The 17,113-nt window shown below is 42.7% G+C and overlaps 1 protein-coding gene across 1 annotated transcript in view; it reads left to right on the forward strand.

Annotated features, from left to right (window-relative positions):
• The first annotated feature begins 759 nt into the window (after nt 1–759).
• The window catches only part of cadps2 (Ca++-dependent secretion activator 2), a 347,960-nt gene continuing 331,606 nt past the window's right edge, over nt 760–17,113 (forward strand). Inside the window, exon 1 of the mRNA XM_047345888.1 lies at nt 760–1,102. Within this exon, the coding sequence (XP_047201844.1) occupies nt 767–1,102 (336 nt within the window). The 5' untranslated portion in view covers nt 760–766. The remainder of the gene's footprint in view (nt 1,103–17,113) is intronic.

Consider the following 17,113-nt stretch of genomic DNA (forward strand, 5'->3'; position numbering starts at 1 on the left):
ACTAATTACACAAGTACATCCTAATTTTGACCTCTTTTTGAAAATATAAAACCATATTATTAGGAAAGGAAGACAATTAGCCACTGATGACCTTTTTATATTTGCATAATTATTGTATTTATTGATCACCTCTTCTCTTCACCCAACTCTAAAATCAACCCATTCAGAACAAATACACAACTCAACCCCTGTCCTTCATAATTCTACATATTCGGGTCAAAGAAAAATACTCATAGAATTCACGTAAACTGAAGAAGCCCATGCAGCTGGGTTGATGAAGGCTGCCTGTGTTTTTTTAAGCATTCGTTTTCAAAAAGAAAAAAGCCAATCTTTAATCATATATTTAGCACAAACAGTTCTACGCGTTGGGAAGATTTTAGAGGGTTTAAAAAATCCCCAAAGTGACACCTCGTTGTGCTTCAGCCCATCTCTGCTTGCAGCTACAGGTTGCTCACCTGTGTCTCGAGATCCGCACAGCAGCCAATGGCAGCGGGCGCGCGCTGCCATACCAACACATTTTCTCTGCGTGTGAAGGAACGAAGCTCGCGCTGCGACATCTTAATATTTACACGAGAAACTCCGCCTGCCTGACGTCGTCACAAGAAACAGTATTTCTCTCGGGTCGTGACTCCAAACGCAGCACTTGTTCCTGCAGGAAAACGGTGTTGACAGGTGAAGCGCTAGCGGTAACGCCACGTCAACTAAAACAAAAACTATAGCGTAAACAGGACTTTCAGTCTGAGGCTGGGTTTTAACGCGCGTCAACATGCTGGACCCGTCCTCTAGCGAAGACACGGGCGGGGAGTCCGACCCAGAAGTTGCCCAAGAGCCTCCGAGGAAACCGTCCGCATTCTTGGTGGCCGGAAAGCGGGGAAACATCGGTCGGGCTGGCGCCCAGCAGCTGCAGGGCGCCGAAGCTGGTAAAGGTGCCAAAGACTCCCCGTCTGCAGGTGACGATGAGGAGAGGAAGGGGCGAGAGCGCGTTCAGAAGGAGGAAAAGGAGGGGAGAACCAAGCTGCAGATTTATGTGTTTGTTATGCGGTGCATTTCCTACTCGTTCAACGCCAAGCAGCCCACCGACATGGCCCGAAGGCAGCAGAAGGTTAGACTGAGCAGCACACTGGTCAGATAAACTTTAGCCTCTCTGTGCAGTGAATTTCGGATCGGTTTCAGGAGGATAACCTTTTCTTAATGACTTATGTTGTGATCTGGCGCTAAATGAAAGATAAAACTATTGGGAGGATAGAATCCCCCTACTATAATGGTAGAGAAACACAGATGTTCTGTTGCATATGCGTTATTGCCCTTTTTATTGCTAGATGCCGCTAACAGGAAAATTATTTTTTGTTTTATTATTTTTGTAATATATTGCTTTTATAAAGTCACGGGACACATCACAAGTACACATTTACACACTCGGTATGTACAACAACTTAAATTTCCACATCAGTGAGAAAACTAAAATTATCTAAATGAAACCTTAGGGGGTTACCATAAAAGTTTTTAAACCACTCTGCGATTTCATATATCGAAGCAGTCTCTTCCAGACTAATCTAATTTGTAATTTAGTACAGCTGACACTTCTTTTCCATCTTATAAAGATCCACTGTCACATCCATCCAACCGATCACAGTTGGCTTCTCCTGTATTAAACATTTAGCAAGTGTTTGTCCTTCTGCTTCCAATCCTGAGGAATGCATCCAAACTTTCTAGTCTTTATTCCAAATGGGAAGGTACATTTAAACATGTTCTGTAGGGCAGCATGGATATCTGGCCAGTATCGTTTTAAGAGAGGACAGTCCAATGAAATGCGAAGGTTATGTGCAAGATGGTCTCCAAATGTTCTCCAACAGGTAGGGGGAACCCCATCACAGTGCGTTTTGTGGCATGGAGCAAATTTTCTTAACCTCTTAAACCCTAGGCCTCTTTTTGAAGAATTTGCTTGAATATGACATACCCAGAATTAATTGAATATATCTGAAGAACTACAAGGTTTATTTGAATGGTTCTGGTACCAAAATAAAGGTAAGACTCCAGAGAATACTCCAAATGTCTAAAAATCAACACTCAAGTTACTGAGTGGGAGTAAATAAATGTTAAACACAGTAGCAAATTAAAAAAATAATCATTTTCGCCTAAAAAATGCACTTTGTGATGTGAATATTCTTTTTAAAGTATTCAGTTGTAATCCAAAACATCTAGCAAGCTAAAGTACAGGATCATTAGCTGTACCAAAATTCATGCAAAACAAAGTGAAGCATAGAAATTTTGGAGGGGTATTACTTGATCAAAGTCCAGGCGAACTGTCTAAATTAGCCAGTTTGGCACATTTTGGCACCATGTGTGCCATTTGAAATTTCTCTGTTTTTTTTCTTAGGTTCTTTTTTTCCCTGCTGATATCTCATCATAGTCATTTCATCTAATAACAATTGTTTTGGGGGATTCTTTGAGAAAATAAACATATATGTACCTATTGAAAAAGGGGGGAAAAGATACAGAGGTAATAATTTTTGATTCCAAATGGAGCAGATTTATTAACAACACAATTTTAAATTAAATTTTAAAACTGTGAAAATGGATGACATATCTTTCTGATGATGGGATTTTATAATCCAGATTACTTGTATCTATCTGGATAGCTACACTAAATCCTCCTCTGACGAGGAGGAGTCAACAGGACACAGACTGGCCCTGCCATCTGCTGCTATCATATCCACCCCTCCTCGGCAGTGAAAATCGCCTGTTTTTTCCTGGCATTATTCTCAAGTTGAAAAATATGAGAAAATAAGAATGAATCTGCTACAGAAAAATACTCTGTCGACCGCTCTCCTACAAACACTAGTGAAAGTACCGCAAAAAAACACTGAAGACGCTGAAGTTGCTTTACCAGAGATTTTGTACGTTTTTACAGACTTTTTAAAAACAGCTATGCTTGGCTTTAAAACGCATACAACATATATGGATAAGAGGGCCAATCTTCTTTATACATCTTGGATAGTGAATGATTAGGTGGTGTTCAGACACAAATTTTCTATCAGTGTACACGTTCTTAAACATGTGGTGATCACAAATCAGATGTTTCAGATAACAGATCATGCCATCATTAAGGACTGGGGACATTACCATATCAAAGATCGGTAACAACAGGAGAACAAGGTTCCAGTGGTTATTGTCCCGCTCAACAATGTTTCCAAAAATGAGTGGAGTATTGAGGAGGATGCATAATGACTGAATGGCATTTAAACCTAAGTTCTTGCTGTTATCTGTTTTTAACCCACTTGGTTTATTTTTACGCTCTAGAAAACCATAATTAAAACTCTGTATCCTGTCTAGTAATGTACTAATGGAGATGTAGCCATTTTTGATCATGCACTGAAATAAAAGTTTGAGCTTATACTGCACAACCCCTTCCAATAACTCATGCATTATTTCAACTGCATGATTGTCAGTGCTATGAATATATTGTAATGAACTGAGCACACAAGATATTTTAACTCCATAAACTCAGGAGAGAACAGGATCTTCACTTAATCCCATATAGTGTTCAACATGAAATTCTCTGGAGCACAGAACAAGCCCAGAATTATCTTCAGTAAAACCAGACTGGATTTCTTCCTTGTTTGTCTATACCAGTTTGTTGCACTAAACAATTCAACAAAAACCAATAAGCCATTTAAAGCAAGGTTGTCTCCTGTTACTTGAAAAACAAAACCAAACACTGGTTCGTCACTAAATGGAAGCATAGTTCCTTCAGTTTCTAAACTTTTCAAGTTATCAATCAGAGGCTTTAGTATTTCTTCAAAACCATATTTCTTTTAAGTCTTCAGTGTAGAAAAGAGCAGCTAGATGTACATTCATCAACACAGACTTAACCTTTTGTGGGACGTTTTTTTTAAAGTGAAATATATACAGCCAAGTTTGTGGATCCATTTCTTGGAAACCCAATGGGTTAGCTGTTTCAAAATCATATTACAGCAAAATCCGTAAAGCATATTTCTGTTGTGAAAACAGAGGATGGTTTTGGAAATATAATCCATCATTAATGTCTTTGTATAACCCAGTTTGTCTTTGTTTCTCATGCAAAAAGCATTCTGTAGTTTCTCTATTCTTGAAAACTGAATTTAATGCACTTAAGATGGATACATACATGTTTGTTTGTCACAAGTATTTGGCTATAAACACCTGTAGATCTATGTCTACGTGTATCCAATCTTATACCAAGTACAAATTATTGTGTCTCTGCATATTTATCATGATAATGACAATGTACATTGTGAAGAAGTCTTTTGAAGCCACTGTAAGTTCAAAAAGATGCTCTCCAAATTTTAAACAGCTGGATATAAACCATGATGAAACTTTAAATGTTGACAAAGAACTGAAGAATTTTTGTGGTGCATTTCCCAATCAAAGCGTATGAACATTGTCAAACTGTTTGTTAAACCTTGTGCACCTTGGGGCATTTTAACGCTCGGGTAGATATGCTGTCAGCTCCTTGACTCTTGGGCTTTCTTTGGTGTTCCCAACATCAGTGTTGTAGATTGTGGTTTGAATGAAGGTGTAAGAACTGGGAAGAGCTTCATCATATGAGAGGCTGAAGACAAAGTGTGCTTTAAATAGCCCATCAAAAGCAGCTACTGTTGTTGGAGCATCACATGGCATTGCTTTCTGGTCCACAACAATGAAGAACTTCTGAAAGTTCTTCTTTTGCTCACCGATCCAGAGAAGGAAGGGCTGCTTGGTATTAACTTTCTCCAGGAAAGTAGTGAGACTGACTCCTTCCTCAAATGTGAATGGCACATTTCAGTCATGAGCAAAATTTTCTTTTCAGCTGTTGTATTTGGTTGACATATAATGACTATTGTCCCAAGCAAGTAAACTGTTTTCAATTTTTTTTATTTACATTTTTCTGTTTGCCGGGGCCAGGAGTGTGTACTGACCCCAAATCTGCAGATTAACTTTCTTTGGAAAGCAAAGCCATTACATACTTTGTTTCTCTAATCTAATATCTATAGATACAGCATGATGTAATGTAGGATACACCAAAGGTAACTAGATTTACTGCATCATTCCTATTTTTTTCTTGTGGCTTACATTTTACAAACTACTGCCGAATACAAACTAAAAATCAGTAGTTACAAAAAGTCCTAATGGTGCATACCTTGATGAATCTTACAAGATGAGTGACTGCCTGTGTAGAGCTTATCTTTGCTGTATTTTTGTGGCCTCCTGATGTAGGGGGCAGGAGATTCAGCACCAAGAGAAGAGCCATTATGTCACTAACCCAACCTTAAAGAAAAAAAAAATCATATTTGAGACCAAAGTCAAGTCAAGTTTATTTATATAGCGCTTTTCAGCAACAAGGCCCTCAAAGCGCTGTACATGAGGAAAAACATTCCAATGATACAGAAAATCAAACACAGAAAAACAAATCAAATGACATTAATAATCCTTGGGGGTTTACTAGTAAGAGCTGGTTCTAATCCAATCTTTCTAATAGAGGCAATTAGCTCATTAAGTCCTCTGTGGTAAGGAATTCATCATGTGCTACAAAAAAAATGATAATGTTAATCCTTGAGGTCGCTGGTATGAGGCAATTGTGGTCCCATCATTCAAATAGTAACAGTTATGGGCACTCACTGAAGTCTAAGTAGAGAAGCTGGGTCACTGGTATAAAACAGTTTAGGTCCAAACTTTGAAATACTAAAAATGTTTGGCTTCACTGGTATGATATAGTTGTAATACAATCCTTTTAAGAAATCGAAAAATCTACGGTCATTGGTATAAAAACAGCTTTAGTCCAAATTTTCAAATACTGATAATATTTGGCTTTCGCTGGTAATCCTGAGAAATCTGAAAATCGATGAAAAGTAATGAATCACACATTTAGGTAAAGTAAGATAGGAGGAAAAAAAATCAGATTTCAGTCATTTCAGGAAATGACTGGAAAACAATTATAATTCTGAAAATTTTGTTAAAGTGACACACACTAAAATTTCATAAAATGTTTAAACAATGAATAAATTACTTCAGTGTATTTGCATTCACTTTACTGTATTCTGACAGACAAAGGGTATTGTATTTTATTTATTGAAACACTGTCAATATTTACTGCAGTCATCTGCAAGCTCTGGATTAAAGGATGCTCACAAGTCTTCAACACAAGGACTTAATGGAAGACTGGCTTTCTGTGATTGCTTTTTGCTTGAAATATGAAGGTCACATTGTAAGAAACTTTTCAGAGACTTTATTCCCCAGTCTCATCGATAAATCCTTATCAATCTTTAAATAAAAAAAAACATCCACAGAATCCTGGTTGTTAAGTGTTCTTTGCAATTTATAATCATTAGTGGTTAGACATATGAAATAGCTAAAAGTATACTCACCAACCCAGGTGTATCAAGGAAACAATGGAAAACATCCAAGACTGATGTTGCATCCGGATCATGAACCAGTTTCTGTCTATATTCAAATATCGCTCTCATACTCTCTTTAGACAGACAGGGGCTCTCTGCACTCCCCACCAAAGAGCTGTCCACCAACTAACAAAGATTCTCTTTAGGTTGTCGGGCTGTCCTGGAAATTTGCCCTTTGACACACACGTACACCATCATCGGTATTGGGTTGAACAGTCTTGATTCTTCAAGCAGGATAGACAGTATGGGTCTCAGGATCATAGCAATGTTCTTGCTCATGCATGTACATCTGTTACACAACAAACAAAAAACAACCCCAATGAAAATGCAACAAAAGAACATATATTTGGTACAACTTAAAAAAAAAAGCCAACATTACAGAGATGTTGAGTTTCAGAGAATATTACACTTACACAATCATTTTTTGAGTACGGGTCTTGGCGATATGGAAAACATGTTGCAATCCTCCGGGCATAGTTAGTCCAAACGCTTATGGGTGGGATCCTCCTGTTGAAAACAAAAAAAATATCACTATTCTGCCTAATGCTTTCTTTGATATTCAAAAAAAACTCTTACCCATGTGATTCTATCATAACTGCAACCAGTATATTGACCATTTGTCGACATGTTGTATCTGACAGTGTTTTAGTTTTGTCGTATTTATTGACAATTTCTTCACCATTTGGGTTTAACCTCAGGACAGTATACAGGTCCTTCTCAAAATATTAGCATATTGTGATAAAGTTCATTATTTTCCATAATGTCATGATGAAAATTTAACATTCATATATTTTAGATTCATTGCACACTAACTGAAATATTTCAGGTCTTTTATTGTCTTAATACGGATGATTTTGGCATACAGCTCATGAAAACCCAAAATTCCTATCTCACAAAATTAGCATATCATTAAAAGGGTCTCTAAACGATCTATGAACCTAATCATCTGAATCAACGAGTTAACTCTAAACACCTGCAAAAGATTCCTGAGGCCTTTAAAACTCCTAGCCTGGTTCATCACTCAAAACCCCAATCATGGGTAAGACTGCCGACCTGACTGCTGTCCAGAAGGCCACTATTGACACCCTCAAGCAAGAGGGTAAGACACAGAAAGAAATTTCTGAACGAATAGGCTGTTCCCAGAGTGCTGTATCAAGGCACCTCAGTGGGAAGTCTGTGGGAAGGAAAAAGTGTGGCAGAAAACGCTGCACAACGAGAAGAGGTGACCGGACCCTGAGAAAGATTGTGGAGAAGGGCCGATTCCAGACCTTGGGGGACCTGCGGAAGCAGTGGACTGAGTCTGGAGTAGAAACATCCAGAGCCACCGTGCACAGGCGTGTGCAGGAAATGGGCTACAGGTGCCGCATTCCCCAGGTCAAGCCACTTTTGAACCAGAAACAGTGGCAGAAGCGCCTGACCTGGGCTACAGAGAAGCAGCACTGGACTGTTGCTCACTGGTCCAAAGTACTTTTTTCAGATGAAAGCAAATTCTGCATGTCATTCGGAAATCAAGGTGCCAGAGTCTGGAGGAAGACTGGGGAGAAGGAAATGCCAGAAGTCCAGTGTCAAGTACCCACAGTCAGTGATGGTCTGGGGTGCCACTGTGTTTTATCAAGGGCAGGGTCAATGCAGCTAGCTATCAGGAGATTTTGGAGCACTTCATGCTTCCATCTGCTGAAAAGCTTTATGGAGATGAAGATTTCATTTTTCAGCACGACCTGGCACCTGCTCACAGTGCCAAAACCACTGGTAAATGGTTTACTGACCATGGTATCACTGTGCTCAATTGGCCTGCCAACTCTCCTGACCTGAACCCCATAGAGAATCTGTGGGATATTGTGAAGAGAACGTTGAGAGACTCAAGACCCAACACTCTGGATGAGCTAAAGGCCGCTATCGAAGCATCCTGGGCCTCCATAAGACCTCAGCAGTGCCACAGGCTGATTGCCTCCATGCCACGCCGCATTGAAGCAGTCATTTCTGCCAAAGGATTCCCGACCAAGTATTGAGTGCATAACTGTACATGATTATTTGAAGGTTGACGTTTTTTGTATTAAAAACACTTTTCTTTTATTGGTCGGATGAAATATGCAAATTTTGTGAGATAGGAATTTTGGGTTTTCATGAGCTGTATGCCAAAATCATCCGTATTAAGACAATAAAAGACCTGAAATATTTCAATTAATGTGCAATGAATCTAAAATATATGAATGTAAAATTTTCATCATGACATTATGGAAAATAATGAACTTTATCACAATATGCTAATATTTTGAGAAGGACCTGTACACCTTCTATAAAAAGAATACTGTTTAAACTCAAGCAAATCACCCAAAAAGGTTAGTGTTTGTAAAATGTAATCCACCACCAATAAATTGCTTTAGGCTTTGCCATTGACCTGTTTTGCTTCATCACGATCAAGTTCTTCTAGGCCCTTCCTTCTATTCTTTGTAATTTTGTGCATAGGAGTTGAATCTGATGAACAGGAAGAAGCTGGGAATGAGGGATGGTCTGACAATGAAACTGGTGATGTTGGGGCAAGGATTGGCTGTACTGATGACTGTGATTCATCTTCAACCAAACTGATCTCAAAATCTAGAAAAAGCCAAAAAAGGATAAAAAATGTCAGTGCAAAATGCACGTGCATAAGTCACAACTTCAATAATGCTAAACTACATAAATTATATCGGATTTATATTTAATAGCATCTACATCTAACATACGTGGGCTGCACGGTGGCGCAGTTGGTAGCACTGTTGCCTTGCAGCAAGAAGGTGCTGTGATCGATTCCCGTCCGGGGGTCTTTCTGCATGGAGTTTGCAATGTTCTCTCCGTGCATGCAAGGGTTCTCACCGGGTACTCCGGCTTCCTCCCACAGTCCAAAGACATGCCTGTTAGGTTAATTGGTCTCTCTAAATTGCCCTTAGGTGTATGAATGAGTGTGTGCATGGTCATTTGTGTGTTGCCCTGCAATGGACTGGCGACTTGTCCAGGGTGTACCCCACCTCTCGCCCAAAGACTGCTGAAGATAGGCCCCAGCTCCCCCGTGACCCACTATGGAATAAGCAGTAGAAAATGACTGAATGACATCTAACAGCATTTAAAAAATTTTCAAAGAAAGAAAGGGTTAGTCCTTAAGGGATGGCAAGCCCTATTCCCCCTTCTCTTTGGCTAATTGTAAGGTTTTACAACTTACTTTCCTTGTCTTGATATAATTTTATCCCATTCCATAAATTGGTTTTATATTAGTAATGTCTGGAATACATACAAAATTCTTGGAAAGACATTCATTTTCATAGTCAGTTCTCAAATATTGATCTATTTACACTGATCCATTTAAACGGGAAAGGCATACATCCCAGAAACATTAATATTATTTATGTCCTATTTATGTAATAGCTTAGGAGGTACTGATTCCTACTACTGTGTCATTTAAGACATAGCTGAGCTGTGTACCTGCTTTAAGGAATGGTGGGGCTTGGATATTATTTTAGTGTCAGTAAGTATAAATAATTCTATAGCTGGTATACAGGGGTTGGACAATAAAACTGAAACACCTGTCATTTTAGTGTGGGAGGTTTCATGGCTAAATTGGACCAGCCTGGTAGCCGCTCTTCATTGATTGCACATTGCACCACTAAGATCAGAGTGTGAAGGTTCAATTAGCAGGGTAAGAGCACAGTTTTGCTCAAAACATTGAAATGCACACAACATTATGGGTGACATACCAGAGTTCAAAAGAGGACAAATTGTTGGTGCACGTCTTGCTGGCGCATCTGTGACCAAGACAGCAAGTCTTTGTGATGTATCAAGAGCCACGGTATCCAGGGTAATGTCAGCATACCACCAAGAAGGACGAACCACATCCAACAGGATTAACTGTGGATGCATGAGGAAGCTGTCTGAAAGGGATGTTCGGGTGCTAACCCGGATTGTATCCAAAAAACAAAACCACGGCTGCCCAAATCACGGCAGAATTAAATGTGCACCTCAACTCTCCTGTTTCCACCAGAAATGTCCGTCGGGAGCTCCACAGGGTCAATGTACACAGCAGGGCTGCTGTAGCCCAACCTTTGGTCACTCATGCCAATGCCAAACGTCGGTTTCAATGGTGCAAGGAGCGCAAATATTGGGCTGTGGACAATGTGAAACATGTATTGTTCTCTGATGAGTCCACCTTTACTGTTTTCCCCACATCCGGGAGAGTTACGGTGTGGAGAAGCCCCAAAGAAGCGTACCACCCAGACTGTTGCATGCCTAGAGTGAAGCATGGGGGTGGATCAGTGATGGTTTGGGCTGCCATATCATGGCATTCCCTTGACCCAATACTTGTGCTAGATGGGCACACTGCCAAAGACTACCGAACCATTCTTGAGGACCATGTGCATCCAATGGTTCAAACATTGTATCCTGAAGGCGGTGCCATGTATCAGGATGACAATGCACCAATACACACAGCAAGACTGGTGAAAGATTGGTTTGATGAACATGAAAGTGAAGTTGAACATCTCCCATGGCCTGTACAGTCACCAGATCTAAATATTATTGAGCCACTTTGGGGTGTTTGGAGGAGCGAGTCAGGAAACGTTTTCCTCCACCAGTATCACGTAGTGACCTGGCCACTGTCATGCAAGAAGAATGGCTTAAAATCCCTCTGACCACTGTGCAGGACTTGTATATGTCATTCCCAAGACTAATAACTTATTGTGGTCTAAAACCAGGTGTTTCAGTTTCATTGTCCAACCCCTGTATGTGATGCGGCTTTGGTTGTTCAGCTGTTAATTGCTTTAGAGGGAACTGGAATGTAGCTGGATGAGCCAGACCATATATTGGATCAGTCATGCATATATTGCGACAAGATCTTAATCAAGTGTATGCAATTGGATGACCTGTTTCTACAGTGATAAACCTTGAGCATGCTGAACATGTACATTCTCTTCTTAACTCAAGTACAGGTTCAGTTTCTTACAATTATATTGGATTGATATTGAGCAGTGACTTTCACCAGAGAGGAACTCCTAAATATCAGGCAGTTCTCTGTCTTTCTTGTTTTGTCTAGTTTTTATCTGCCGCTGTCTTTGTTCTGAAACTTGGCTGTGTGAGCACTCCTCAGACTGCACACTACAGATGCCAGTAGGGGCGTGAAGGTATACAAAAATGACCCCAGTTTCACAGTCACAGTTTGGTGTGTTTCTGATACATTACAATCATAGAAATGAACAAATGTTTTGTTTTTTCTTTTTTTTCCAGCTGTGAACACATTTTATCATCATGTTATAGAATTCAAAACATAGCCAGTGTAGAACTGACTGGAGATTTGGGCCCTCTCCACATGGAGATGAGCTTGCGATACACCTAAGGGATCACGAGGCTCCCAGCAGCAAGAGGAACGAGGAACAAACGAACACAAGTCAACACCGGCATTCATCAATGCTCGCATTGATTTGTTCCCTTTCTATTGGCTCGCCGGTAGCGTTTTTCTGCTTGTGCTGAGTCCTATGGCTTGTTGCTCTTGTTGCTGTAACGGGGTCTTGACCGCGTTTTTTCTGCCCGTTCAACCCCATCTGTCCCTGGGTCATGGACAATCTTTGTTGTGCGTCCTGTTCGGCTCTTCTGCAGCCTGAGGATGGTCATGACATGTGCCCTCCCTGCCTTGGTGTTGACCATCTCAGGGAGGCGCTTTCAGATCATGCCTGCTCTAATTACAGCGTTCTGCCCCGAGCGGTGCGGTTTGCCCGGCTGTCCTCGGTGGAGCAGCCTGTTGACTGGGCGGTCTCTGTCCAGCAGGATCCGTTGCCGCTTGGACAGGGTGCGGCCTCGCTGAGGATGCGCTTGGCATCTGGGAGGAGAACCAAGCGGCGCGGGCCCCCGGGACTGTCCACTAGAGTGGATCAGCTTTCTATGGAGCTGGCCCAGATGAAGGCCCTCCTTCAGTCTCTCCGGGCAGATGGTGGCCGCGGCGAGACTTCCCCTCCTGAAAAGGGTGGGTCCTCGCATTGCGAGGATGATGTTATTTCGGTTGCAGCCTCGGGCACCCTTTTTCGAGAGGCCTTATCGGAATTGGGCTCCCGGACCTCAGTTTCGGGCTCCGGTGCCTCTCAGGGAGGTGCAGGGGAACCGGTGTCTGGGCTATTAAAACGGCTCTGGGCCGTATGCAGCTGGAAATTCCCCTGACCCAGCCTTCTCCATCTAGCGCCTTCTTTAGGCGCTGTGATGCCGAGGCCGCCTTTGTCGTTCCTCCCTCGGCGGAGTACATCCAGGAGGTGCATGCTTGCTGGACGGACACAAGGGGCTCTTCCCGCCCGACATTGGATGGCAGGGCCCTGGGTTCCATGCACGAGGCGCCCAAGTTTGGGTTGGGCTGCATGCCCCCTGTTGAGTCTGCCATTGCCTCCCTTATTGTTCCTCCCTATGAGGCGTTGAGGCCTAATGACCGTTGTCCGCGACCGCAATGCCGTGTCACGGACGATTTGGTGTGTAGGGCCTATGACTCAGGTGCCCGGAGGGCCACATCGGAAACTCCCTCTCCCATCTAATGTTGGGCCTCTCCTCTTCCTTGGACCAGTCGACTCGGGGCTCGCCCTGATGACGCGTGAGCTTGGACGCACGCTCTCTACGCTGGTCCATTCTCGGCACCAGGTGTGGCTGGCGCAATCGTCCCTAACCGCGCTTTGCAGGAGAATGCTGAGGGCTCTTCCTGTGGTTCTGGGGGAACTCTTTGGTTCCGCCACACTGGAGGCCTTGGAACGTACAGCCCAGGCCTCAAGAACACGGCAGCAGCTGGCAGGTCTCCATAGACCTCTCCGCCGGCCAGTTGCTGCTGGGGCAGCTGGGGGCTTGTTCCAGGGTTCCTTCCCCCCTCCTGTCCCTACCTTGAGGTCCGCGAGCATGGCTTCGAGACCGGCTAGGGCCCAAGGGGACCATGGTGGGGCCCAGGGTTCGCGCCCAGTTCGGTTGGCTCATTCCTTTTGCCGTTTCCCCAGCCCCTCCGGGGGCCAGGGCGACTGCCGATGATGCTTTGGAGCCAGCGGTCAGGTTTTTTTTTCCCAGGGCCAGCTCAGTTACTGGGCTGTTCACGCCCCGGACTCGTGGGTGTTGTCCACTCTGTCCCGGGGATACCAGTTCCGCCGCCGACCTCCTATCCCCAGCCGAGCCAAGATGACGGTCATCTGCGACCCGATGAAGGCTGAGGCTCTGGACCGGGAGATCTGCACCTTGCTGGCTAAGGGTGTGATTGTTCCGCTGGACCCCCTGCGGGATCCGGGGGAGGTTTATTCAGTTTATTTTCTGGTTCCCAAAAAGACCAGGGGTCTTCGTCCAATATTGGACCTCCGTTGTCCAAACGCCTTCCTCAAGGTTATGCCTTTTTACATGTTGAACGCCCGGGAGGTTGTGCAAGCGATCTCCCCTGGACAAGAGCAGCCTGATCCCCTCCCAGGTGACTGTTTTCTTACGCATGGTTCTAGACTCCGTTTCTATGACCACCTGTCCTTCTCCTCGGCGGGACGACGATATTCTGGCCATGCTTCTGAGCTTCCGTCTTGGCAGGGCTCCACAGTTTGTGGAGTACTTTCATTGATATTCATTCATTTCTATGGCTTAAACAAGACCCGACCCCTAACCCTTTGTCCATCTTCATAGGAGGCAACTACATGGCGGACATTTTGTGCATGTACTGCTGTTCCAACATCCAGACAACAGTGATTAACCCTAAAGGGCAATTTCTTTCATCAACCCTCCATGCTTACTAATGATTATTTAAAGCTTATAATAACATACAGAATGGTTTTACAATAGCAAGCAGGTTCTATATAACTAATAGAAATAACCCAGACCTGAAAGGACAACCATACTTGATTTTCAAAATAAGACAAAACATGCTCTACAAAATAAAAGCCTTTAAACAATAGATGTTTGCAGGAGTGGGCTTCACACTACTGTTGGAGCTCCCCCAGTGATGGGAATGGGACTATGCTGGTCCTTTGAAACAGTCTTACTGAACATTCAAAATAAAAGCCCACACCTTCCATAGTTACTATGGATTTTGTGAGCTGACAAGTGCATAGAAAATGATTTTTAAATAGCAAGCAGGTTCTATTTAACTAATGGAACTAACCCAGACCTGAAAGTACAACCATGCTTGATTTTCAAAATAAGACAAAACATGATCTACAAAATAAAAGCCATTAAACAATAGATGTTTGCAGGAGTGGGCTTCACACTAATGTTGGAGCTCACCCAGTGTTGGCCTTTTAAAATAAAGCCTACTGAAACTTTCAAAAATAAAAGCATCAAACCCCCATAGTTACTATGGATTTTGTGAGCTCACAAGAGCATAGAAAATTATTTTTAAATAGCAATCGGGTTCTATTTAACCAATGCAACTAACCCAGACCTGAAAGTACAACCATGCTGGACTTTCAAAATAAGACAAAACATGCTCTACAAAATAAAAGCCTTTGCATTTTGAACAATAGATCATTTCAGAACTGGGCTTCACACTAATATTGGAGCTCACCCAGTGTTGGCCTTTTAAAATAAGGCTTACTGAAAATTTCAAAATAAAAGCCTCAGTCTTCCAGAGTCACTAGTAATATTTTAAGCTGATAATAATATAGACAATAAAAAAATAGCACGCACCAAGAGGCAGGCCCCGTCTAAATTTCTTCCGAAATTTTCTAGTTATATTTAGTATTTACATAAAGTGCAGTTTGTGCTGAAACAGTGTATAAGATGGGCTTTTGGTTTGTTTGATTGTCAACAGGGATGTTTAGTCTGCCTGCAGGGGGACAATTGCCTTCACTGCTTTGGGAAAGCAACTGTTTCTGAGTCTATTTTTTTTTTATTTGATGTTCCTAAATCATTTTCCTGATGGAAGTGGGACAAACAATGCAATGACCGGGTGGGTGTGGCGTGTAGCAATGTTTCTGGCCCTTTTCTGGACTCGTGCAGCATAAATGGAGTCCAGATCCGGTAGAAAACATTCCATAATCTCCCGTGCTGTCCTCACCAACCGCATTGCTTGGTCATTTCTCTCCTTTGCTGTGCAGCTCCCATACCACACTGTCACAGTGAGGCAACGGATGCTGTCAGTTGGGGTCCTGTAAAGGTTTGTGAGCAGCTGAGTAGAGAGTCCAGTCCGTTTCAGCTTTCTGAGAAAGAAGAGGCGTTGTTGGGCCTTCTTTACCAGGTGGGAGGTGTTCTCAGTCCAGGAGATGTGAATGGCCAGGAACTTTATGCTGTCCACACGCTCCACCACCTTCCCCTGTATATAGAGAGGAGCATGTTCAGTCTTCCTGGACCTCTTTTAATCCACCATCACTTCCTTGTTCTTGATGTTGTCTTGATGTCTTGAGGTTGTTCCTGGAGCACCACTGAGTCAGATTGTGGACCTCCTCTCTGTTGTGGCTCTGATCATTGTTAGATATGAGATCCACCACAGTGGTGTTGTCCGCAAACTTCACAACCATGTTTGTTTTGTGAATAGCAGAGCAGTCGTGTATGAAGAGGGTGAAAGGGCATGTCTGGACCTACAGCCTTGTTGATGTTGATCTTCCTCATAATGGAGGTCACTTGGTGCAGCTGCAGGACGAGAGGCTGGTGCTGCACCTCCGGCTGAGATGAGTGTTTAGTCCTTCTGCTGCTTGGAGTGTCAAAGCGTGGAAAGAAGCTGTTTAAGGTGTCAATGAGAACTGGGTCATGGCTGAGCTGCTTGTCGCTCTGCTTATAGGCTGTGATGAATGTGATGCCTCTCCACATACTGCGTGGGATGTTGTTGTTGTGCTCAATGCGCTACTTGTACAGTGCCTTGCGAAAGTACTCGGCCCCCTTGAGCTGATCAACCTTTTGCCACATTTCAAGCTTCAAACATAAAGATATAAAATTCCAATTCTTTGTGAAGAATCAACAACAAGTGGGACACAATCGTGAAGTGGAATGAAATTTATTGGATGTGTCAAACTTTTTTAACAAATAAAAAACTGAAAAGTGGGGCGTGCAATATTATTTGGCCCCCTTGCGTTAATACTTTATAGCGCCACCCTTTGCTGCAATTACAGCTGCAAGTCACTTGGGGTATGTGTCTATTAGTTTTGCACTTCGAGAGACTGAAATTCTTGCCCATTCTTCCTTGCAAAACAGCTCGAGCTCAGTGAGGTTGGATGGAGAGCATTTGTGAACAGCAGTCTTCAGCTCTTTCCACAGATTCTTGATTGGATTCAGGTCTGGACTTTGACTTGGCCATTCCAACACCTAGATACGTTTATTTGTGAACCATTCCATTGTAGATTTGGCTTTATGTTTTGGATCATCGTCTTGTTGGAAGATAAATCTCCATCCCAGTCTCAGGTCTCTTGCAGACTCCAACAGGTTTTCTTCCAGAATGGTTCTGTATTTGGCCCCATCCATCTTCCCATCAATTTTGACCATCTTCCCTGTCCCTGCTGATGAAAAGCAGGCCCAAACCATGATGCTGCCACCACCATGTTTGACAGTGGGGATGGTGTGTTCAGGGTGATGAGCTGTGTTGCTTTTACGCCAAACACATCGTTTTGCATTGTTGCCAAACAGTTCGATTTTGGTTTCATGTGGCCAGAGCACCTTCTTCCACATGTTTGGTGTGTCTCCCAGGTGGCTGGTGGCAAACTTTAAATTAGACTTTTTATGGATATCTGTGAGAAATGGCTTTCTTCTTGCCACTC

This window comes from Girardinichthys multiradiatus, chromosome 2 (assembly GCF_021462225.1).
Source record: "Girardinichthys multiradiatus isolate DD_20200921_A chromosome 2, DD_fGirMul_XY1, whole genome shotgun sequence".
Taxonomy (NCBI): Eukaryota; Metazoa; Chordata; class Actinopteri; order Cyprinodontiformes; family Goodeidae; genus Girardinichthys; species Girardinichthys multiradiatus.